Here is a 24,693-nt window from a genome sequence, read left to right as displayed (position 1 = left end):
GCCAATATCGTACATAGTCGCTTTACCAAGTCCAAGATAACGCATGAATATATGCATTTTCCTTCCTCATGTCCTCAGGCGACATAGTGGGGAAAGCGTATACCATCATGCTAGAAGCCGAAACGAAACCGTCCGAAACCCTTTTTTAAGAAATGTCTCCTTGGTGCGCCTTTATTGGGCAGGAGTCTGCATTCTGGCGCAACCACGGACGGCAACAGATGCATAGAGTTGGGCCATTCCTGTCTTGATACATAGCACAAATGAGTTTACAGACCAATTGTTCAACTAATAGCCTCTAGCTATCCAGAAACCCTGGTGAAGGGTGCGAACCACCTACCTGATCGAGACTGCGAAGGGTTACCCGTCGTCGGGAGTTGATGTTGTCTCAAAGGCGTCATCTCGGAAATCCGGCCGCCCACAGCGAGGATCTACATGATTCAGAGTTGGTTATATGGCGAGAGGCGGTTGCAAAAATAATGACAAATCTCCAATGCAGTCGAGTATCGACCAAGGTCAAGGAGTGAAGACTGTAGTACCAAAACGCTGCAGCAATGAGCCCAGGACAACCACGGATGCGAGGTGTGTCGTGTGGTGCCCATCAATAAGTCAAGTTCATTGGGTTGATGTGATTGGACAGCAAGAGAAGTTGTTGCCGAAATTCAAAAGAAGATGGAAGACAACCTCCCTCTTTATACTAGCAACCATGAGCGGGATCTCAAGGACACGCCTCAGGTCTCTAAGCCTTTTTTTTTTGGGACGCGAGATCCAGGCCGCCCAGGCAGCAACCCCCAAAACTGAGAGTTGGCGAGTCGGTGAAAATCCAGCGGGCTCCGTCGCAGGAGCAAACTGTTGTTGCTGCAGGTGGCTGAAGCCATCACGATGTAATTTGAACCAATCATGATCGAGGCAGCACCCCATCTGACGCAGCCACGAAAGTGCTTGACGATTAAATATTCCACTGTACCACGTCTACAGCCATTCCTCTACAAAGTAGCCAAGAACAAACAAGATCAGCCAGCCGCATTTGTGTTGCAGAGGCTGAAGTACTGCGGCGGTCAACAATGACCAAGGCGGGCAAGATTCGAAACGCCTCGCCGTCTGCAGCCACAACAACAGCGAAGCAAACAACTTTGAAATCACCCAAAGAGAGCACAGCCGAGCAAGGATAAACATCCACGCCCCGAAACTTGCGCCGGCGGCCCTCGTAATGGCCGGCTAGGGGACATTTGGAGACGGCATGGCGAGCAAATAGCTGGGCTGTCAGCAGCCACGAAACTACGAAGCAAAATCAACAATGGGAAAAGTGCTACCCGAGGTTTCTGCCTTTTGTTCTTTTTCATCGTGACCCGCTTAGGCGGGATGCACACGGCGTGATGGAAGCTTCGCGCCAGGCGCAATCAAACGGGCCCCTCAGATCAAGTGTACAAAGCACGTTACGACCAGGGCCCCGGGCAAAACGCACATGCTATTTCTGCTTCTCTGCCGGATGTGTGGTAGTACAAGTGTAGGCGGCCAGCTCACCGTTGGAAGACCGCAGACCCGGGCCCAGGTAACACGACATATCCTGATATCGTAACCCAACCAATGGGAGTTTGAAAATAAGACCATGTCCTTGACTGGATTGTCTTCGCCATTCAGGTCGACTTTCGAGCACCAGTGGCGCCTATGCTGGCGTCTAATACTGTTCGCCAGATCACCTCACAAGAGATTCGCTCGAATATTGGCGCCGAGTCAGATACTCAAGCGAACACTCCACCAAACAGTCCAATACATTGTAACTCTGCATTCATGAAATCTGCAAAAAAAAAAAACAACAACAACACGTGCGTTGGCTCATAAAACAAAACGACTGATTCCCGTCTTTCAAAGCCGGCTCGATCGTGCCGTACCTGGGTGTTTGGAAACTAGGAAATAGTTAGAAACCCGCTCCAATAATATCAAAACCCTGGACCGTGTCATGGAGAGGACGCCCACCCCCGACTTACTCGGCGGGAACAAAGGCCAGGCAGGCATGTGCCCCTTTGCAAGCAAGCAGCCAGTTTGCACCCCGATCCCGCTTGAGTCAACATGACCCTTGTGGAATTGCTTCTCTCTTAATAAATATATATACATATATATATATATTAATCGATGTCGAGCGCAGAACGTCAGACTGGGATTCGAGAAATGTGTCTGTGGCCGGGTGCCCCCTTGAGCAAGCATGATGATGCCATGCCCTCGTGGCCTGTGTCCTCGGCATAGGATTAGCCCAAACAGTCAAAAAGAAGCGCAATAACATGTCAGCGGGCGGGGCTTGCATATGTACAATTATCATTGAGCCAGGGATTCAAGAGCATCGGACACGGAGCGAGAAGAATCAACCCGTCTATTCCACGACAATCAGACCGCTCACGTCTCGGCCAACAAAATTCGCTCCCACTCTGGTTCAGCGGTACACCTTTGACTCACAGATGTATCATAAGAGGAAGACGTTGCTGCCCAGTGGAGAGTTCCCGACTGCTCCGGCTCTCTCAAGTAAAGGTGTCAAACTCCGTTTAGTCGGCGTCAGGAGACTCGAAGAGCATGACGGTTCCAATGGTCAGATCGTTCTTGGCGGATTGATAATTCATCACCTGTGGCATTACGCCAACGAAGATTGTTTGACTCTGATGCGGACTCTGGGTCAGCATATAGCAAGCCTCCTCGTTCCTCTCCTGTCAAGGCTGACCTTGCCCACCGTTCAACATGATTATACCGATTCCATGCTCGACAAGTCATCGTCGTCCTAACTTTCATGATTGCGTACTGAAATGAAATGCCTGCCTGAGCGGCCATGGGACGCCATTCTTGGGCCGCTGACCCGACCATGATTTCAAGACTGCTTCAGGTAATTCGTTAAGCAAAATAAAAGCCTATACGGTCCACTTTGAGACAAGGACTTGCTTGGACTTGTATAAAACTTCAGATACTTGCCAACGCCCTCATTTACTTCACCGTCCACTGGTTCATCAAGATGTCCATCCTCTCTTTCTACAGGAAGGATTTACCTTTAGGATAGCGTGCTTCAAAGCATTCGGTTATTGCTGTGGCGGCATAGACTACTGCGTGGTCAACATCATCCTCTTTGCCGGAATATTTCAATGTACGCCTCTGATTCGGTGTGCGCGTGTGTTTTCCAACAACAACAACCACCACCCCTTTCTTTCTTCAGCCGTCTTTCAGTTCGTCATCGCCACGAGTACCCTGAATCACGTGGGGGATATCTTGGCCTCTTCGCTGCCCATTACGATGATGCCACACCTGCGGATTAACCGGGCGAAAGAGCTGCCTCACATTGCCGTGTTTGCGACGGGGGCATTGTAGGTCGAGCGGTTTCCTTCAACGCACCTCCGCCTCGGGTTCGCGGGGTTTTTGCGAGACTTGGCTCGAGTTCATTGCTTGCTACAATTCCTCGTGCCATAGCCGCTGGCATTGTACAACTATCCCAGACTCTGGAGGCGACTCGGCTGGGCGCAGACACGACCTGGATCATCGTAGACATGTACACGTGGACAGCTATCGAGGCTGGCGTCGATCTCATCTGCACGTGTCTACCCATAATCCGTCCCGTTTTCGATTCCTCCCAAAGGAACCGGAAGCAGGAGAGCAGCCACAATTCCGAGTCGCAGAAAGCTAGTATAGAGAGACTACACATTCAAGCGGAATCGTCCCTGTGCCGTTGCTCCCATCGTGGGCCACTACGGGTCGGCGGCATTGGAAGAATCGAGGCCGGCGCCTTGATGAGCACAGCGGGCGCTTCTACCAGACAGATACACGGTTGAATCGCCGTGTCCGATGACGATTCAATCCGATCATTTGCTTTCGTTCGATGCATACTGTGTACCAGCAACGGGGCCACGGCGGCGGAGCTAGGTATGAGATGAACACGTGTCTTGAAAACAGGTATTTTGAATCAGTGAAGTCATGAGCAACTTTGCATTAGTATGAGTTGTGAAAGGAAAAACAAGCATCGCTTTTTAAGTCTTTATGAAATTGTCGACTCTTCTGGCCATAGCCCACGGCTACCCATGAAAGACATGTCCTGAGTCCTGCACCAGCTTACATCAAATAGCACATATACCTGGCTTATTTCCGAGGGCTTTCATTCTGAGGAAGCTCGTCGTCCGTCTCGAGCGGCATACTTTACATGCGTTGGATGGCAGGTTACCGTTGCGTCCGACAGTGTAGGGAAGCTTCTTGTTCGAAGTTGGGAGGGAACCGGCGTTAAGGGCGATTTCTTGGCGCGTCAAAATTCCTCTTCTCTGCAAACAGGCCTCGCAGCCGCAATTTCTGTACTGTATCTATAGCCAAGGAATTACCAAACCGACGTGTCTTGGCCGCAAAAGAACAATTGTGCCCTCCAATCCCCCCCTTTCCGCCAATGTCGTGCAAGCATGGTGACGTACAGCCCCGCGTGCCTGCAAGGATCCCCACGTCATTGGTCCGATTTTCAGAGTCCCTGTTGCCCCTCTTTCTTGAGCCCTTTGTCAGAATTATAACATCACGAGACAAGGGTTTTTTTTTTCCCGTCTTCTCCTTTAGTCCTGTATTTGGCTTCTCGTCAGAACGATCAGAACATTTATTGCAGTAGCTGAAAGCCCTTGAATACTTGCTTGTAAGTTTGACCTCGACTCATGCTCTTATTCCCCTAGGTTTCTCTGAACCATGCTTACTATTTTCCCCATCACGACAAGTGTCCAAAAAAGCAATTAGAAGTCATAACAACATCATGGGTGTTACCAAGACTACTCTCAAGGAGGGCTCTGGTCCTCAGCCCACCAATGGCCAGACGGTCACCATTGAGTACACTGGCTGGCTGAAGGATACCAGCAAGCCTGATGGCAAGGGAGCCAAGTAGGTCCAGCCGACCCGACGGGGGGCAGCAGTCTCTCACCTTTTCAACAAACAAGGCGACTAACCGGGGCCACCCGTGTCAAAGGTTTGACTCTTCTGTCGGCCGTGGCGATTTCGTCGTCGACATCGGCGTCGGCAAGGTCATCAAGGGTATGTCATAGCAGCTCCCAGCTACGCCATGGAAAGGAAGCGTGGAAAGGACTTTATATAACCCTTTTTTTGCGCAGGTTGGGACCAGGGCGTCACGCAGATGAAGGTTGGCGAGAAGGCCACTCTCGACATTAGCCCCGACTTTGCCTACGGTGCTCGGTAAGCTTGCGCACGCGAACCCTAGACCCGCTGCCAACGTACTGACTGCGTCCGTCTTGTAGCGGATATCCTCCCATCATTCCTCCCAACTCCACTCTCATCTTGTAAGTCCTGCCACTGCCCTGGAGAATCTGTAGATGTTGCTCACATGTTTTGCGTAGCGACGTAGAGCTGAAGAAGGTTGCCTAAATTCCAAGTTGGCCGAGACGGATGAAGGATCAGGACGAAACGGTGGTTGTTGCGCAGCGAAACAAGATGCTCTCCCATCTAGGGCTCGATTAGCCTTGAGGGATGTTTTTGTTCTTTTCTTTCTCCCACTCGCTGCGTCTCGGTATCCGGTGCCACATACTTTCACATCCTGCTGCGCATATAGGTTTTTCTCCCCCGCGAGGGTTTTCCTATGCGATGTCAGCAAGGAAGGGGGGCGGAGGGCTAGAAAAATAGCGTCGAGTAGTTTATTTAGAGTGTCTCTGATTAAGAACCAATACATTTACATGTTGGCTCTGCCCTGGCGTCGCGAAAGTTCCGTCCCGGAACTAGCCGACTGAATCCGGAGTCCAGGCTCCTCGCATCTACATTGCCTACAAGCTTGAGGAGTCACAGACGTCGGGGTGGTAAACAGGACTGCAAAAACGACTTGGCGAAAGAACGATGCAGCAATTGGATGCTGTTTTGGAACTATCTGTCAATGGAAGAATCAGGACATTCCGGTAAGTCAGCTGTCTGCTTTCAACTTCCAAAAGGTACCATGGCATCCCTTATCTGATGGCCACCAGTTTCTGGTTGATAGGAAGGGTTCCAAATCAGGCGATGCTCGACTTGTTGCATACCCAGCTTATATCGACACGCGAATGATTTGCTGTCTGCACAGATTTTTATTGTCAGAGGGCCGATTGAAGCTCCTACTTCAACATTTCAAGCTAAATTTGGCAGAAAGTTGTCATCGTCGTCCACAATACTAGGTCTGGAGCTCCAGCAATGATCAACATCGCAGTCTGACATGTCCATCCAGAGTTGTTCTCACGCCATTGCAGTGACCGTCCATTTGACGTGCCAAGGGCCAAAACTGAGAGACAGCAAGACGCTTGCAGTTTTTCAGTCAAGGACTAGTGAATTGGCATTTCTATAAAAGAGCAATTGAGGGAGTCACGGTCAAATCCTGAAACACACTAGCTATCCGTCGGCTGCAGTCACCACTCTGGGAAGCTAACCACCAGGAAGGGTTCAGGAGAGCAATACGTCCTGCTCGTACCGCGCACTGCAAAGATGTATCTCACGTCCCCAACTCCTCAGCAACTCACCAATGAACCAATTGGGCAGCAATTGCTCGCACAGCATGTATCAGCGACCCCGCAACAACACCAAAGCAGCCATCAACACCACGACAATTCCTTACGTCGGAGCAAACACGGAGAAATTGAACACACCAAGAAACCAAACTCAGCCGCCAGCAGAAACGCCACAAGCACTCAACAACCCCCTCCACCACCAGTATCTACTCCCGTTGCTTCCCGCTTAATAACAAAACACAAAGGTAATCCGCATTCCAGCAAGATGTCCCGCAAACAAGGAAAAACACGGCGGTCTCAAAGCCCATCAACCAATACCCAATGGGTACAATTGCCTTGTTTCACACTATGCGACGGGTAAACCCCCTCTCCCCAAGATTGGCAAAGATGCGCCCCTTCCATGAAGGAAAAACAGCTGGAATGGAAGGGTGTGAACTCTGCGTCCATGTGGCACCACCAAAACGATATCCCGTACGCGACGCCCAAAGAAGATTGGAGAAGAAAAGAACAGCCTTTCTCCCAGCGGTCTAAGATGCATCGGAGACAGATGGGGGCTCAGGCAGACTTTTCGTTGGGCGTGATAAGGTTTGGACGGGACTGTGAGTTCTTTTTGTTTAATGCTCGCAAGGGAAGACCCCGTTGCGACACTGCCACATATACACACATCCGCTCCACCTCGAAAAACAAAAGGTGTACGAATAACAAACAGCACGCAGAAGAAAAAGCATGTATTTAACATGGCATTGCATGGACAAAAAGGATGGAGAAGGATTTGACGGCCGAGGCATAACGTGGAAGGCTGACGATGAAACGGGCGGGTCTGACAGCGGATCTGAAGGCTTATGTTTTTACCTGGGAACCCCATCTTTAAAAAACTGTGGGAAGGTTATACCGTGGACGAATGACGTACGCTGGTGGCCGAGATGATGGAGTTTCGAAACGGTCTCGATTGGCGGCTCGTTGATGCGTGCACGCAGCGTTGTGTACGGCTCGCATCACGAGCTGAGCCTGGGTGGTTTGTTCGTCATGGCGTTTGGGGGTCTGTTGCTTAATGCCGCTCTGAAACGACCGTACCCGAAACACCGCGCCGGTCTGGCCATGTTCTTTTGTTCGATTGTTGCCTTTTACCAAACGTCATGCTGCAAAACGGTGGTTTGTTACGAAAAAAAGAAGCGCCCCCGCCGGCTTGAAACGGATAAACGACTGGACGTTAAGCCGCGACGCACGGAGCAGGTAGCATGACTGGTGAGAGACGGTGTCTAAGATGAGACTGGATAGTAGTGCCTTTTCAGCTTCTTTTTACGCAGGGTGTACATGTCAAGTTGCCCTCTTTTGAGGCGTGTGCGAAAATTCACGGCGCACTTTTCCGGCCGATGCGCACAAGGTGCTTTTTCCTTGTGTTGGAACAAGGCCATGGAACGATTCTGCTAGATGGGCCACGTTTTTTACTGCCTTGGGCGCTGCACTCTGTATGTACTCAAGTTACTCCGTCATCAGAGTCAACGTGCAGGGGGGAAAGGGGGGGCGTGTACGGAGTACGTCGAGGCCGTATCGACAGTCCCGTAAACTCAGCCCAAGCAAGAAATAAATAAATAAATAAGCAGACGGACGCCAAAGAGGGCAAGCCAATGCCAGCTGCAGAGAGCAAAAAGTAACGTCAAGGAAGAAAAAGTTACTTTGCCCAAGACTTGCCAAACTATGTGCAGTACATGTACAGGTAGCACCGTGTCTGTGCAACCGCTTAGGGGAAAAAAAAAAAGAACCACTAACTGATGTTTGCTGTCGAGAAAAAAACTAACATGGCCCGAAGGGAAAGGGGAAAACCAACAAATTTTTTTTCATCCGTGTTTATGATTGAATGTGACGCGGGTCTGGCAGTTTATCGAGATTAGCTACCTGGGCGTGCAACGTCATTCCCGCACATCCGAGAAGAAGCTTCGGCCCATCAGGCACTAGCTGCTGTCCGTAAGCGAGAATTTTCGAGCTACGTAAGTATGTACTGCTGGCACATGCGTTGGTGGACGTACGCGTTGCTCGGATGTGTCAGCCACTCGGCGTCATCCGGTGGCTTTTTCCAATAACTCTTTGTACGGAGTACGGAGTACGGAGTACGGATTAGTAAGTGTCAATTGATATCACGCCCGGCCAGGACAACAGCATCGCGAATGGTCTTTGCTTTTTTTTTTGTTGAGGGGTGGGCAAACCACCGCCCCTGTTAGCTACGGGCCTGTTTTCTTTTTTTCACCTTTGCCCTCGTGGTCGCCCAATCAGATCACGCTTGGGGGCCGAATCTGCTTGAGCGCTCCTCCGTACTCGGTAGGCTTGTACAGTGTTTGGGAGGAGCAGCAAAATGCGGGGGCAATTGATGGGTTGCAAAACCTCGACTTGCCATGTCCCTCTTCTGTCCGGAGGCTGCAACCCTCTTCACGCACGCAACGTACGACTCTGGCAATCAACCACCACCATGACGCTCACAGCCAGCGATCCACTTGCCGATCGCCGACAGGGAAACTTTTTTTTTAAAAAAAAAGGAGAGAGAGGGAGGGATTCGGACCCTGCGCGGTGGTGTGTTCTGCTCCGTGCGGCCGGGCTTGGCTTTCCCTGCTGCAGCGTATTCATGTTTCCGACTGAATCGAGTGGGCTGTTCTGGAGACGTGAACGCGTAAGAGTTGCACCCGGTCCCGCCAAAGAGCAACGATGCTTGGAGAAGAAGAAAATTCAACAATTATATAGATGGATAGAGGTATGGACGGGTGGCCAGACGTAGCAGAGGCAGGCCCAGATAGTGCTGGCACCGCTCGCACAAATACCCACGATGCCAATGCATTCGCCGTCGAGAATGGCATCCGGCTGGGTCGTGTCGCGTGCCCACTGCGGCAGGCGGGAGCTGCCGAGCGGTCAATTGGCTCCAGCCCGAAAAAGAAAAAAAAGGATGGCACCGGCCGACATTCTTTTTGGGGCCGGCCGTCTGCAAAAGAGTCGCATCACGACTGGGGACGCTCTTTTTCGTTTGCCAATGGGGGCCAGGTGAGGACCACATGCGTTGCGTTGTATTCGGCACGATGGCGAGAAACGGATTAAAGAAAGAACGCGCCGCATCATGCAATTCTTGCACGATATTGCGTCCCGTATCGGGGGAAGAAGCCCCCACAGCTGTTCCGGGCCAGTCAGCTGCCGCGTTCGGCACCCGACACGGCTTTAACAAAACATCAACAGTATCAGCGGCCATCTCTTCCTTTTTGCCCTTTTGGCAAACATTGGGAGTTAACTCATCATTCCACCTGGCGCGACAAAATTTCCTTTTGCTCCACTGCAGAAGGGTGACAAGAGGGCCCCAAGAGAAGAAAAGTCCGCCCTTACATCGCCCACCCTCGTGAGACACGAGAACCCTGCATGGGTCGGTTTTGACAGCATTCGCGGAAGAAAATGAACAAAGCTAGAATCAATTGACAGGAGAAGAAGAAAAATTTTCCATTTACGTTTCCATTGAGGGTTCTGTCTTAGGGGGGGGGGGCGATTTTTCCATCTTCACTCCCTTGGAATTTTTTAGACTTGAATTGCAAACAAGCAAGTTCCGTGTTCGACAACCCCACCGTCGGACTCGGTCGCCAGCAAGAGGGAGAAAATTCCCCTTATAATCAAGACGGGAGGATTCCATCTCCCGAGTTTCATCTCCGTTTCCCCCATCCCGGTCCATAACAATGGACAAGGAGAGAAAGGGGGGGTGTTCTGTATAAACTCCTCGCATAAACATTATGCAGATGCTGTGAAGAGAACAACTCGCAAGGCAAAGGGGCTCCACTGCGCCGCTTGCTACTGGTTCACGGCCAGCACCACAGGGACAACATGTGTTCTAGTCTCTCTGGTTTCAACAACGCCGCCTGGACAGGCTGAGGAACAGGGACGGGCCCTTTGTATATGTATTTGTTTGTTTATTTTTTTTTAAAAAAAATGTATATTTTTTATGCAACCAAATGGAGCCGTATATTTCGGCAAGGGCAGCAGACAGCGAATGGCAAGCCAAGAGGCCACGGCGTTCTGCCTTATTTGGCCAGCCCCGTCTCAGAAGGGGACGGGATGCCTGGCAAGCTGGCAAATCGCCCGTGTATGTAAGCAAACCTGGTATACCCCACGTACGGAGTACAATACGTCCACTACGAGCCAAAAAAAAAAAAAAACACACAAAGACTGGTGAAACGTCGCAGGAACCAGTGCCCCTCGCCATTCTTTGTAAGCATCGCGGCAACCGGCATCTTACTCGGGGTTCGAGGTCTGCAGCGCAGTGGTCCGAATCGCGCTCCCAAGTCGAGAACCCTCCGGCAGTTCCTTTTTTTTGCCACCACACCAGCAATTCGAAGCAGTTGCTCCGTCGTGCTGCGAAATCTCAAGCCTCCTGGGTCGGTGGGCACAGATCTAGCGGACAGGCGGCCACGCCCGCCCCCGTACATTTCAACCTTGCCGTCCGATTGCCCTCCTCCGCCTGTCAAGCAGAGGCCCAGAACATAGCCACCAACTCTAAATCCCCCTCCTTTTGCCTCCTCCTCATCCCCCCCCCAATTAGGCCCTTTTCACTGGTGTCCGCTCGCTAAGGGAAAAAGACTATTTCGGCGCCTGCTCACCCGGCGTGGCTTGGGAGGCAAAAAAAATTTGGTTTTTTTCTCCGACAAAGCCCAAGTGATACTCGGAGGCGTGTGGGGGTGGAGTAAGAGAGGACCGGGCTGGTTCGGATATCAGAGGGGCCTCTTTTGTTGGGTTGTTTGCCCCATGCCGGTGCCGGAATACAAGGGCTGCGTGCAAAGTCGGATGCCATGTGCTGGGCGGGAAAAATGGCGGCTGTTGTTTTGCGATGTTTTTTTTTTGGCTGCTCGTCGTCGTTTGTGTAGTGGCGAATTGGCTTTGCCTTGGGACCCATATTGCCGAGTTGCAGAATTTTGGTGTGGTAATTGGCGTGTTTATGCAATGCGTGGGCTTCTTTTACGTACGCACAATGCACAATGCACGAGGCACGGCGTACGAGGATTGGCTTTGGTAGCATGCGTTCCGACTCCGTCCTTGGGCCTTGTGTCAGCTTTCGAACCCAACCCGTTCGGTCCTATCAACTCTTTGAATTATCACCCAACATCCGGCATGATTGCCAGCTGGTTTGGTCTTTACTAGTCATGGTCCTCCTCAATCATAATCACTTGTACGTGTGAGGGGGGATCCGGCAACCCAAGAGTCGTTTAGTTTGGCCGTGACGGAACGGTGCTTCTATTGAATCAAGCAGCCCATAGGCTGGTTCGTGCTTGTAGCTATCCATCCAGTCTCTTGTCATAATCTATCTAGATGTGCAGTCTCTCATGTATCCCATCTCTGGGCCATGTATTGCTGCCAGCTCCTCCCCCCTTCCGACTTGGGCCACATATCGCCCGTCTGGCTCCGTTGCGCCATTGCATTCTCTGTAACAAAAAGCCGAGTCCCGTCTATGCCAGACCCTTCTGTCCTGGGTGTCGGCCGACTTTGCATGTCCCGAGTATCATCATATTCCCTCAATTCCAAGTCCAATTGCTCCCCATGCCATGCTAGTGGTAGTAGTAGTAGTAGTAAACAGTTTGTGACACCAACTTCAGCCTAATATGTGTGACACAGAATACCTCGCCTAGGCCGCCATGTCCCATCTTTCCCAATGTTTAACCAAAAAGGCGTAGAAAATACAGAAACAGTTTTGTAGTGGATGATATGCATCGCTCCGTGTAATGCCGTCTTGATACAACAAACAATTCGACGAAGAAAATAGTGTGTGGGTGGGTGAGTGGAAAGCCGAACCAGGCCATCCACGACGTTCGGTGTTGCTTTTGATTGAGTAGAGTTTCGTGGTATCAGTGTCGTCAAGTTAAAAAAAATAATACTTTTTTGTTTTCAAGTGTAATGTAATCGAGAGTGAAACAAGGTTCGGGCGTGGGTATTAGGAGTCTAGTACGATCGTCGTCGTTGGAGCCTGACATGCTCCAACGAAATGGCGTACGCTTTGAGCTCTTGCTTGGCATTGTCGGACAGCTGGTTGGGCTCGCCCGTCGTCGACGTACTCTGCATTGAGCAGAGGCTGCTGTGCGAGCTCGATGGGGTCAGGTTTGCACCAAAGGTGGAGGTGGACTGCTCGAAAGCAGAGGCGGTGTGGTTGCTGCTCAACGACAAGCTGCGGGCAGCAGACGAGGCACCGTAGGCTTGGGCATTGCTAAAGTCGTACGCTGGGGATAGGTAGAACTTTGGCCTTGATGGTGATGATGATGATGACCGAAGAGGCAGACTTGGTGAGGGAGTCGACCAAGGATAGCCGGCGGGAGCAAAGGCTGGTGAGCTTGCTTGCGAGCTTGGTGTTGACGTCTTTTCTTGATCGGCCAGTCTGCAGGATTCAGAGCAGTATGCCGCACCGTCGACCTGGACCTGCTTGTCACAGGCGAGGCAGAATTGGTGTGCCCAGAGGTTGAAAGCCATGGTAGCTATTGGGATGTGATGGGTGGTTTGGTCTGGTTAGGTTGTGATGAATATCGGAGCAGAGAAAGCTGTCCAAGAAAGTGTTCCCAAGGTCCCTTTTATGAACCCCGTGAGTTCAACGTATGACTGTTACAGGCACAACAAAGACGTATCAGACCGGGGGGGCTTTTGTTAGCTGTAGTGGGGGGAGCGGATGTTGAGATCGTGAGTCAAGTCGAGCGAAAGCGGGACGGGCTGATGCAGTGGGTTTTGTATGTGTGGAGTGCCCGTTGCATTTGATTGCCTATCAAACCGAAGAGACTCAGGATGGGTCGTGGATGGAGTTGAGGAGAAAGCAACAAGAAAAAAACAAAGCCCAAAAGAAGATGGGGGGAGAGGGAGATGATGCAAGACTGGGAGGAGGAGCATTGAAGAGGATGAGGGCAGGACATGTAAGTAAGTTATATGTATGGATTGGGTGTGCATAGTTGCGGCGTGGGAGGAGAGGGACACACAGAAGGACAAGACAGCCTTGGGGCGCGAGAGACATGGATAGACAGGGATGGTGATGGGCGGGCCACTAGAAGTGCGTGCGAGCTGCTGGGTGTGGTGTGCTTTCTCGAGGCACCTGGGGGAGGGGTGGCATCAATGGCCTCGCCGGGGTCAAAGGGGGGGAGGGGCGTGAAAATCATAATGAGCACAGGCAGTTTGAAAAGTCACTTGTGCAGCCTGGCCGCGAAGAGTGGCCAGTGGTATCAGATGACAGCTTTTTTTCCTCCTCCTAGTTTGCGACATGGAGACCATTTACAGCTAGCATCCTGAGCTAGCGCCCTCTGTAGCTGCGTACCTGCCTAGGGCCGCCGGACAGGAGGGCACATGTCTAGCGTCTGGTCAATAATGCCGGCATTTTGGCCTCTGCAGCCTATTACCAGCACTGGTGACGGTTCGCAGGCGTGAGCACTGGCGAGCAAGACAAGAGTCGGCAAGAATGGGCCAGGCGTGGGGTCCACCTCCATGATCCAGTGCCCGGGCTGCAGCGACAACAGGGTGTGCGTGTCCGAGGTGGTGTGAGCAATGGTGCACCAGGTGCACCGAAAGCCGCCGTGGCCGCCGTCTTGTTAACGTCAATCGACCTTCTATGGCGGAATCCCGTCTTCCTGTGGCTTGTTGAGTCTGCGCCTGCGCCTGCGGCTACGCCTAAGGACGGGCGTGACAGACCCGATGTGGGGGCGCCACCAGCTTAGTGCGTGGCGTGAGCTGTTGATGACACCAGGCCACTGCCAATGTTATTTTTGTGCAATTTTTTTTTTATCATCTTTTTTCGCTGTCCTTGTGCCAAGTGGAATACATGGATGGCCAAGAGGGAGGAGATTGTGTGTGCTGCTGCTCAGAGCATGTGTGCAATGCGGTAACGGCAGCGCTTGGCAGGCCATCATGGTGCACATGGCCGGCCTTGGTCCATCAATTTGCCTTCTGCCTCGAGCTTGCTATCCAATAATGGCTGATGGGCGAACGACGAAAGGCGGCGCTGAGAATGCGTGCGTCGGCCGGTACATGCGACTAGTCGATATTGTAGTGGCCTAGTCGCACCACCGCAATGTGCGTGTGATTTGTGATTTTTTTTCCTACGGGTCCAAAACGTAGAATATTCCCCGGTGCATGTTTTCTCTTTTTCCTGAGGCACTGGTGAAGCACGCAAATCAACGTGTGGCTTCCACGATGGTATGATGCCATCCCAGTGGTGAGGTGAGGTGACTCGATGGAGCACAGCTCGAGCTTATCCGTGCTTCCCCGTGCCAGTGCCCCATTATGGCGAGGTCACCCGCCAGTCACGAGCACCGGCCGGGCGATGAGCTCATGGCGACATCGGGAAGGCGAACGCTGCTCGATTGTGTCACATTTCTTCAGTGCCTTGTCCTGGGACACACTGCCATTTTTTTTAGCCATCTAGTCTTTTTTATTTTGCTCCCCCCACCCCGGCAGATTATCATCGGCCTTGGGTAAGGGCATCATCAATGAATGGCCATTACTTCTCCTGCAGGGAATTGACATGGACCATGTATGGCTCGTCCCGCTATTATGCATACGTACCCCATGCTGGCCGTCTGCACAAAGGGTGAGGCAGCAAAGACAAGAAATAGATGGGTGGAGCTGTTTCTCATTGCACGTTTCGCTTTCTTATACTCCGTCGCCTGTCAACGGCCAGCTCTCCATGCATAAAGAGCCTCCGTATATACAAGAACAACTATTCATAACCATCTGCAGCACAACTGCCCCGTCTCGAATTGTTCAACTCTGCCCAATGGGAATAATACTTTCTGTCTTGGATTACTTACGCCTCGGAAATTCATTCTCTTGTTCACGTCTCGGGACAGACAACTGATCAGCGCCGTGGAATGGATGCTCAGTCTGGACCAACTCTCTGGTCACGACAGTCAGTTGTGATTGCGGACAATTGGACTCCAATTTTGCCGCCCAGGCAGTCGCTCAAGTCGTGATAAGACGATAGTCGTTGCCGTCCTCTGCCAACCTCCAACCTGAGGCAGCCTCGCATCAAAGCAGCGTGGTGGCTTGCTGTCCGTCGGGTGCATCGTCGCCCCGCCTGGGTTTAGCGGCGGCTGTCTTCCAGCATGGTCTAGCCCTCTTTTGGCTTGGTGCACCCGCCCTTGTCCGCTTACCTAGTGAACGGCACTCTTATAGCGTCCCGCTCTCCATAAATATTTGGCCTATTTTCTTTTCCTCCCGGACGTCAGGTACACCACGAACTTCTTTGTGCTGTTATTAGCATAAACTTACCCCCTCCCCGCTTTGCGTGCCAATGGCTCATAGCAAGAGGATAGCTAGACCAGTGTCAAGGCAGCAAGAGGTAATCGTCGTAGATGCTGTCACTGCTCCTAGGCAGTCAACCCGCCGTGCTAATCACTGAGGCAGATTCTTGCCCCGAACGGGATTCTTGCAGCAACATACTCCGTACATAAGTTGCTTATCACAACGCTAGGCAGTTCGACCCCGGAAAGCTTGGTTCGCTCTACACCTTGGGCAGCACTTTATGGCATGATGATGCGTCAGTTTGCTGTCCCCAGGATGCATGGCCCCTTGATTTGCCACCATGCTGGGAATGAACCAGCAGGTTGCCGTCATCACCAATGATCCTCATTAGTATCAGTAACCATTGAGCGAAAACTTGCCCGCCGCAAAGACGTACATACTACACACAACCCGGCCTGGCCGCCGTCTGCAGCTAGGCGACTTGGGCGAGCGATTCAAGCCACGCAATACTATAAACGCTTCTTCACGTTCCAGTTCACGCGCAGGGAACACAAAACAAAACAAAATACTAACCCCTGAATTCGTGCTTGTTGCCGCCGTCTAAGAATATCCTGCTTTGAATCAACAGCTCGCATTCGTGTTCAATATCTGTCCCTTGCGGTCTCCCCGTGCGACCAGGAAGACATGCTGCATGCCATGGATCAGGAACCGCTGGCTGTGTGGCTGTTTGTGGAGCTGGCGATGAGTTCCGAGAGAGGACAAGTTCATCATCCACTACTTGTCTGCAGTGTGATACCACCGGCCTATTGCACCTGCAGCGGACGTTGTTCCTCTGCACGTCGTTTTTGGTCGTTGAAGGATGGCTGCCTCCCCGACCCTTGATAGAGCCATTTGTCTCAACACCTTTGAAAGTCGGGCTGGTGCTTGCTTGCCCCGCAGACGACGACAACTCTGTTCACCAGATGCTTTACCCTCATTGTCGGCACACACATGCCCTTTGCAGACAATCCAGTGACGTGCCCTTACATCATTGCATCTGTCCGCTGCTCTCGCCATGGGTTGCTTCGAAACATCCATTGGCCATGCCACAGTTTATTCCGATCTGTCGCTCGTTTATGAGACTAGTAACTCCGTAACTTCAGACTGGCATGCCTGTGCTATTTGCGGTCGTTCGAGGTGTTTAACCCACCGCCCCCGTGAGACATTTCTATCTGGAATCGCCGCATATTCTGGAATTCTGAGCGCACAGATGGATGACATAGATGAGACCAGCAAGTAATCGAGCGCAAAGCAAAAGAAGGAAGGAAGGAAGGAAGGAAGGAAGAAAGATCTTTATGCAACCCTCCTGGCACTCGCTCCGACGGCATCGCGTCTCTCAATATCCCCTTTTGTGATGCGCCGCGAACGTTTTGCCTCTCCCGCCAAAGCAAACCATCGTCTTGTCCCGTCACCCGAGTTGAAGCGTTAGACATCTTACTTGTTTTGACCAGACCCCGTTCCCATTCCTGCATATTACGTCGAGAACCAACGACGCCAGCCTTTCGCCAAAAGTCTGTCTGCGCCGCAGCCCGCAGCCTCTCTCTATTGCCCCATGTAGTCCAGGCCATCGTGTGGCGGCGATCATTATCACTAGGCCACTTCGGTCCACACCTGTCAGTTGGATGACATACACTTCAAGCAAATCACGAGCGCCATGTCCCTACGCCATGGCTCCTGTCGTGTTGGCTAGCCGCCACCTGACTAATTTTGCTCAGGTCAACTGGTCCTATTCGCTTCTAGGCGTTGATTACTCCCGCCATCCGTTCTCTCGCTGAGGATGGTGAAATCTAGCAAATCTTAGAATTGGCTAGTGGTCCAAATCAAGATTCGACTTGATCACAGTGTGTGGCAGAATAAATTTGCCCAACATGAAGCGCACACTAATGTATTATGGTATCATAAAATGGAGCGCGATAGTCAGGTGCCTACGCCCAAGTCACCGGTTTTTTATATTTTCATCTGGGCGCCAAAGACCATGAATGGTGATGACGAGCTCCAAGAGCCAATTAATGCATCGATACTCCGTATACAGCCCGAAATGAACCACTGGTCAGCCAGGATTGCCATATCAATGTTATCGGTGTGTGTATAGCAGCGAGGGTGCAGCAAGGTGAAGCAACTGCTCCGCCACTTGTTCTCAGGTCGGTATTACGGCCCCGTACTTGATATTCCCTGTCCATCATTGCAATACTCAATCTATCGTGTCCAACGACATTGATACGGTGCTCCAAGGCTTGTCGGGCCACGTGCTTGAGATCGGCTTCCCAACGCTTGATGGGACCGGAGCCAATCACCGTGCTCGACCCACTGCTCTGCATGTGGAGCGTCGACTGGAATTCAGCAGGCAGGAGCGGCTAAGCAAAAAATGAACCAGTTGACGTCTGAGGTGCTTGTGCCCAGGGACTTGAGGGTGACAACAACTCGATAATTTTTGCTCCGTACATAGAATCGAACACGATTTCCAGGCCATCGGCAATCGGGAGAATGCAGCATGAGTCCATCACCCAGCGAGCGGAACTCCAGGAATGCACTGCACGACTGCGCCACTCGCATCAAACGGAGTCGGAGCCCATCGCTTGACGTGAAACAGCATGGGCTTGTCAACCCTTGGTTTATTGCCAATTGCCTGGTGGAAGAGTGCAAATTGCTCATCGATACATCGATAGGGGCTTTCTTCATCGAGGTCACCAAGACCTGATGGTGGTCAACCCCATACCCAGTACAACATGGTAACGGAGGTTGGTTGCTCCAGCCAGAGTTTGCAGGGGATCCATCCCCTGTGCTTGATTAGATCTCGTTTTACAGCCACTGAGAACCTGTTTACCATCCGGGGTTGGCATCTGCCGACTGCCTGTGGGACCTCAAGTATGCTTGGTTTGATATTGCTGCCCGGCGTTGTAACTGTTCGAATGAACGAACGACTTGGGCAATGGCTGATCAAAGGCGAATATCACATCATGTGATTGGTGCTGGGCTTACCAACATCGCAGCGACGGGTTTTTCACAACTCCCAAAAAAGAAACGCTAAGCACCAGCGCACATTTGATCCTTCAGCTTTCAGTACTAATTACAACAAGATCCGACAAGGCTGAGAGGGTCTGAGCTCCTAAGCACGAGAGGGCTGCCAACCCCTTGCTCGTCACTGATTCTCAATGTCAAATACATGCGGAGTACTCCGTAGTACGATACGAGATGCTGATGCATGTCGGCTTAGCACATGAAATCGAAACGACCAAATCGTGCATCCCAGAAATGCCGCTGCCGCAGCTCCTATAGCGTTTCATCCGGAGCTGTTCGTGGGCCGAAAAGCCCAGTCTTCCTTCATGTATGTGCGTTTGCAGCAGCAAGTATGAGATGCGACAACCAAACACGGATATGATCCACACGAAGGGTTCATCTGCTGGTGCGACCAACCAACCGAAGAATTCTCCTCACAATCAAGCCGGTGCATCTGTGAACAAGCATCGAACCCAAAGGAACGGAATGGCCGAGGCAGACGTTGGATTGGCTGAATACTGGCCACCAAATATTAGAACAGATGGTTGCAAGCGCCGGCGAGAAGATGGGGCGCCTCTGGAGAGCTTCCATGTTGGCTGTGCTTCGAAACTATTGCGATATGACTCTCATTGGTGGGCTGTCTCTTATTGGAAGAAGAACAGACCATTCGAAATCCCAGCTCCGTGGTATGCTCACCTGCACCTTGCGGATGGCGCAATACCATTTTTTCAACCAAGCGAGCCATGCTCAGGTGATTTGGCAAGACTACGGAAGAATTCAAGAAATGATGGATACCGAAATGAAAGGGGCCACCGCATATTTCTTGACAGTACGTCTCACCTTGGTCATGGGGGCAATTCTTGCCGCTGCTCAGGTGAACGCCGACCAAGTCTGCTAGGAACTGGCGCCAGCCGTTAAGTCCTGCTAAGGCGTCCGCAGCTCCCAAGGCCATTCCACAGGGCAGTGTCGGCTGGTCAAGGCTGATGAAATAGGCTGATTGAGCTGCGTCCTGTCCTCATGCTGGTCCAGACGTCTGTTGTGGGCCCATGCTATTTCTGGTCGATTACTTGCAACTTTTGGTCGGCGATTCTAGTAGCTATGGTCAGCTAGCCCTTGGCTTTTGCCTTGCCCGCGACGGGAGAGAAGGGGGTGTGTGAGTGAAGTCGCCAATATGAGATCGACATTCCGGCCTTCTCAGCAGCCACATCCATGAACCGGGGGTGGACGCTTGGTCGTCCAGCTTCAGCCTTGCATCGAAATACAAAGACTAATTGTTGATCCTCTGGCCAATGCGCGGTGAGCAGCCAGTTTGCGCCAAACACCACTCGGCCACCTTGTATCACGTCATTGGAAGGTGAGGGAGAGAAATTCACGGTCCACCAATGGCTTTCCCTGTTTCCACTGGACACGTCAGAATGCTCGGAGGTAACTTGTTTGACACATTCCTCCGTCAGTCGGTTCCAGCCGTACCTTGCATCCTTCTTTGCTACCATTCGGGCTGGAGCATTTTGACGCAAGCAGGGACAGAACAAGGCAACAGAAACGTTCTAGAGGGATGAATTCCACACAGTGGACCTTGCAGTGCCGTACAAGAGTGCATGAAATTCTAACAAGACGCCTGTCAATACAAAATGGGGCGTGAAGCTCGAGCCGTGTCTTGGGCAGAGAACCCCGAAAATGGTCAGGGCGCTTGAAAGATGACCGGACTTGCTCGGCTGCATGCGGCTTGCGATGCCACCGGGCAGCATGATGTCTTGGCAATAAAATGTCAAAGTTCTGGTTGAGTAAAAGAAAGGGCTCTTTTTTTGGGGTTCAGACCCCTGTTTCAAAAAGGTTTGTGTTTTTAAATTTCTGGAAAAAAATTTCATAACTTGGCGTTTGCTGTCTTGTGCTAGCCCTCTCTTACCTGCCAGCCCTGTCTAGCAACTCACTCCCCCAAGTGGTATTAAACAAATTTCAGCTTGATCCGCGTCATAAACATCGATTGCCAAGAGATGCTCTTTTCCAAGAACCTGAGAGGGTCTGCAAACTCTGTCTGATGGAGCCGTGGATCGACTTACTCCATACTCCGGACGGAGAGGTACGGATACTGACAGCTAACCAGACGGCTCGTAGCACAAAAAAAAACCCATATTACCAGCTGCACAGCCTTCCCCAGATCCCTGGTCTAGATGAATGTTATGAATGTTTGAACTCGGTTCAGACGTCACGCAGAGGACGCCATCAGTGCCACAAGACGGAGGGATGGTGCAAGCAAGAGTTCGCCAGCAGTTCCGGGACGCATCAAATGAACACAGAAAAGGTCTTTGACTCTCACAAATTGAGCAATTGTCTAGGACCAGCATCGAAGGCAGCGCAGGTAGTGGGAGAGATGTGCGAGCAAAATCACCGAGTTCACTTACCTGGGCGCTTGCCTAACGTGGATACACACCCGAAGTCCGACCTTGGCTCGAGCACACGCCGGCGCACAGAGAATAAAATATTGCCAAAGACAAAAAAAAGGCATACGAGAGGTGTCAATGAAACCCAAAGAATGATATCGTTTTCGTTCGGCCCGGATCATCAGATGCATGGTAGCTCTGAGGCGGCGGTTTTTGTGATGGGCCCGCTCAAGATTCAGTCGGGCTGCCCGAAGCAGGTTACCACACTTCTTTGTTTTCTACGGAGTAAGTTATACTACCAACAGTATTTCGATTGTGCTTGAAAATTCACGGGTAACGATCCATCGTGGGTTTGGCGGGTATGCTACGCAGTTCTTCTGTCTCAAATGCCGCCGTGGCAGTGGCCGAAAAACAATGCGCTCCGCAGATACCGACGAGCGACTCTGTTTCAATCAAGGCAGATAGACGAAGCGGCACGTACACATATGTACATGTTGTACGGGCACTCGGTGAGGGCAGATTGGGTTTAAAAATGTTTGCTCAAAAATATGATGCATCTACCCCTTCACCGAAGGCCGCATGAGTGGCTAAAATTAATGGTCGCCTTGTCAAGAAGCCGCTTTTCTGAGCTGTCAAACTGTTTTGACCAAGACGCCCGTCCGCCCGGTTCGCATTCCTCAAAATTACGGCATCACCATGTGCTTTACGCCGTACCGCCATGGGTAATACGGCAAATCAACCACGATTTCTTCCCTGTTTTTTATTCTCGCTTATGCCTGCGTCCCGACATGTGCCGTGTACCTTGCATAGCGTATTCAACAGCAGCTACAGAAGTAGCGCGTGTATTGTATATTCGTATGTACTTGCCTCAAGGGGGGTTACTCCATGGTGACATCCAGGGTTTGATTGGGGGCTAACAGAAAGTGTCCAGGTCTTGTTTTTTACACTCGGCCATCCGGGCTGCCGCACTTTCGCCTTCTGTCTCAATTGTCATGATTATTGTAAGCATTGTCAACTCCTGAGCCGCATTAGTGTGCCTGTACCATGTCATTAGCTGCAAATTGCTAAGTTCCATGTATGTATGTGTATGATACCGGCAGTTGAAGCAAGCGGCCTGGTTGAGTATCTGTCGATCGCCTTTTCCAGAGGGAATAACGAAGGCGATTGGTGGTTGCTCTTTTGAAGGTCATCTTTGGCTTGTAAGTTTGGCCTTGCTCTTGGACTGATAGTGTCTCGAGTTTCTTCTTTGCGGCGCCTTCGATACCATGGTATTGTGGTCTTGCCGAGTCTGAGCGCAATTAACCCAGACATTGAGTTATCAAAAACATGTACAGAGTTGTCCCAGCTCACCATCATTACCAGCCACCAAGATCCTGTCTCTTTTCAACCCCTGAGCAAAAGGTGGCTGCCGAGCTATCCTCATCGGTCGGTCTGTGCGAGTGACGATCTTTCTGGGGCAGATGGACCTCCTGAAGGACCCTTGTTTTTGGCCGGCTCAGTGACAGGTATTTTTTCGATACTCAGCTCCCTGTAAGTATGCTGCCAGTAATAGAAATGCAGCCGTTAGAGAGACCTGGTTAAATCGGAGGTGCAACATGACGACATTGTATGCCGGCTGGCTCTACCCCGGCGACTGCTTCCCGTCGGTTTGCAGCCTGCAACGACCAGGCATCGAGGACTATTATGCTCAAGGTAGTCAAGTCCAACCACTCAGCATTGAAAAAAAAAAAAAAAAAAAAAATTGGCATAGGGTACGGCGTACGAAGTACTGCAGAGCTCTTTGCGACGGACGGCCAGCATTTCTTCCACGTCCGTCAGCTCTTACTTGGCGGCGTGTTGGAAAACGACACATCACAATGCCGAGCCTGTCTCCCCACCTTGACCAAGTCTCGAGAAAAAGCGTGGCAATGGATCATTTCAAGCCTCTCGGTTCCCATGTTCCGCCTCTCGATACGGGGTATGGAGAAGAGCTTCAGGTTTTGGGTTGCAGTGCGATACGAACGACTGATGGCATCCTCCCTGGCCTTCCTTTTCTCCGCGGCATTGGTGTTCGCTCTGCGGGATTTGTCCTTGAATATAATGTCGACTTGATGCGGGAACAAATAACTTGACTTGCGGGCGCAAGCCGTGGCATGGGGTTTGCACAGGTCCTAGTACTCCGTATACTACTCTGTATACTCTGTGCTCGGTACTCGGTTCTCCGCATAGTAGGACAAATTATGCACGAGTCGATTCTGTGGCTGCAACGGCTTTTGAAAGCCCGGCATCCCGCGTATCCTCTGGTCTGACAGGTCAAGTCCAAGGCCCATGATGGCGATTGAGGCGGTGCTTGAATTATCCTTTCTACAGCTCGCAGTATTGCTTCTTCTCGGTCGCGGAAGGCCATGGTTTTATTCTGAGCCCATTTGTTGGCCAGGGACATGCGTTCATGCGTTTTGTCCATCGAGGCGAGTTTAATTGGACTGGGCTAGGCGTGGATGAACAGGCTTGTTTCTCCAATTGCCAACAGATGGCGAGGGCATGTGCAATCAAAACATCCAAACCATTGCAGGAAACTTGTTGCTCATGCCAACCCGGATCGACCCGTCCCTCCCGTCCCTCTCTTCGACTGGCAAAATACTAGTGTCGAGACTACTCATTCCCAAACTGAGCGATAATGGCAGCTCTGCTTCTTTTCCCATCTTATGCTCGTGTGTGTGTCTCTACAACCATTAGATGCACACAGCAGCCCCAACCCCGTGTGTATGCACAATTTCCTCGTGTAACATCTTCCCTCACCAGGATGCAAAAACCAGACAGGGGGCCGGGGGAGAGAGACAGTCCAGGCCCTTCACCATTGCAACTTCCACCTGCAGCCAAGCCCTCTTCTCCTCCGCAAAACCAAGAGACTGCGGGCTCTCGCGTTGGCGAGGGCCGCAGCGGGATGCACTGCTTTGTGGAGCGATTTCCTCCCGCTCTGTTGGCCTTGTTTTCTGGTACCTGGGAGGTCTGGAAACTCGGTTGTTGGGACTTCTTTTAAACGTCTGCAATTTCCAGTTGTTTGTTACCGCAGTCTTTGTTGGTCGTGAGGCGAGCTTCCCCCCGCCGCCACAATGTACACTTATACATACGCCTCTGCGCTAGAACCACGTTGTGGTGATGAATGGCGCCTGGGGGCAGGGGGCTTGCGTTATGAAAATGACATGCCGGCGTTTCTCTAATATCGATGCACGTATATGCGTTTCGGTGGGCGCATGTTCCGTGCCGTTGTCAGATCGTCAGAGCGGCTTGTCCATTGCATGGTTTACAATTTTTTATACCGGCTGCCGCATGTACATACGGAGTGTACGAGGGACGAAAAGGCTATAATCTCTGCCGCTTTATGCAAAAGGGAGAGAAAAAAGAGTGTTGCACATGGGGTTTGCGCTTGTCAAAATACCCTCCCTAAGCCATAACCTCTAGTGACGCATCACAAAAGACACAGGGCACACAGCAGGCACCACGAACCTGCTCTTCGGGAATTGACTCATCTGCATGGCGCGGCATCGTGACACCGCGCACAGGCACAAGGACGTGTCGTCGTCTTGGCGCCAGCACCCTCCTGG

The 24,693-nt window shown here is 51.6% G+C and overlaps 6 protein-coding genes across 6 annotated transcripts; 3 read left to right on the top strand and 3 right to left on the bottom strand.

The window, feature by feature from the left end:
• Nucleotides 1-4,747: 4,747 nt before the first annotated feature.
• On the top strand, nucleotides 4,748-5,370 carry FPR1 (FK506 binding protein proline rotamase rapamycin-binding protein; the record flags this gene model as incomplete). Its single annotated transcript, XM_007813756.1, has 5 exons — nucleotides 4,748-4,872; nucleotides 4,958-5,022; nucleotides 5,100-5,181; nucleotides 5,244-5,285; nucleotides 5,343-5,370. The coding sequence occupies 5 exons, from the start codon at nucleotides 4,748-4,750 to the stop codon at nucleotides 5,368-5,370; spliced, it is 342 nt and encodes a 113-aa protein (XP_007811947.1).
• A 1,500-nt stretch (nucleotides 5,371-6,870) lies between these two features.
• J3458_021874 (uncharacterized protein) lies at nucleotides 6,871-7,206 on the top strand (the record flags this gene model as incomplete). The annotated part of the gene is made up of 1 exon (XM_066122806.1): nucleotides 6,871-7,206. One exon carries the CDS (start codon nucleotides 6,871-6,873, stop codon nucleotides 7,204-7,206), a length of 336 nt encoding a protein of 111 aa, XP_065972026.1.
• Nucleotides 7,207-12,422: 5,216 nt separating this feature from the next.
• J3458_021873 (uncharacterized protein) lies at nucleotides 12,423-12,944 on the bottom strand (the record flags this gene model as incomplete). Its single annotated transcript, XM_007813755.2, has 1 exon — nucleotides 12,423-12,944. The coding sequence occupies one exon, from the start codon at nucleotides 12,942-12,944 to the stop codon at nucleotides 12,423-12,425; it is 522 nt and encodes a 173-aa protein (XP_007811946.2).
• Nucleotides 12,945-16,466: 3,522 nt separating this feature from the next.
• Nucleotides 16,467-16,769, bottom strand: J3458_021872 (uncharacterized protein; the record flags this gene model as incomplete). The annotated part of the gene is made up of 1 exon (XM_066122805.1): nucleotides 16,467-16,769. One exon carries the CDS (start codon nucleotides 16,767-16,769, stop codon nucleotides 16,467-16,469), a length of 303 nt encoding a protein of 100 aa, XP_065972025.1.
• A 769-nt stretch (nucleotides 16,770-17,538) lies between these two features.
• On the bottom strand, nucleotides 17,539-18,097 carry J3458_021871 (uncharacterized protein). The gene has a single exon (XM_066122804.1). It carries the CDS (start codon nucleotides 18,047-18,049, stop codon nucleotides 17,738-17,740), a length of 312 nt encoding a protein of 103 aa, XP_065972024.1. The 5' UTR covers nucleotides 18,050-18,097; the 3' UTR covers nucleotides 17,539-17,737.
• Nucleotides 18,098-23,765: 5,668 nt separating this feature from the next.
• On the top strand, nucleotides 23,766-24,128 carry J3458_021870 (uncharacterized protein; the record flags this gene model as incomplete). Its single annotated transcript, XM_066122803.1, has 1 exon — nucleotides 23,766-24,128. The coding sequence occupies one exon, from the start codon at nucleotides 23,766-23,768 to the stop codon at nucleotides 24,126-24,128; it is 363 nt and encodes a 120-aa protein (XP_065972023.1).
• Nucleotides 24,129-24,693: the final 565 nt, after the last annotated feature.

The sequence above is a fragment of the Metarhizium acridum genome, assembly GCF_019434415.1.
Source record: "Metarhizium acridum strain ARSEF 324 chromosome Unknown scaffold_587, whole genome shotgun sequence".
NCBI classification, from domain to species: Eukaryota; Fungi; Ascomycota; class Sordariomycetes; order Hypocreales; family Clavicipitaceae; genus Metarhizium; species Metarhizium acridum.
The sequence above is the reverse complement of the archived record's forward strand: the minus strand, read 5'-3'. Positions and strand labels throughout refer to the sequence as shown.

Bases quoted from the DNA above. Each gene is read 5' to 3' on its own strand.
- J3458_021871 (XM_066122804.1), bottom strand. From the start codon at position 18,049: ATGCAGAGCAGTGGGTCGAGCACGGTGATTGGCTCCGGTCCCATCAAG.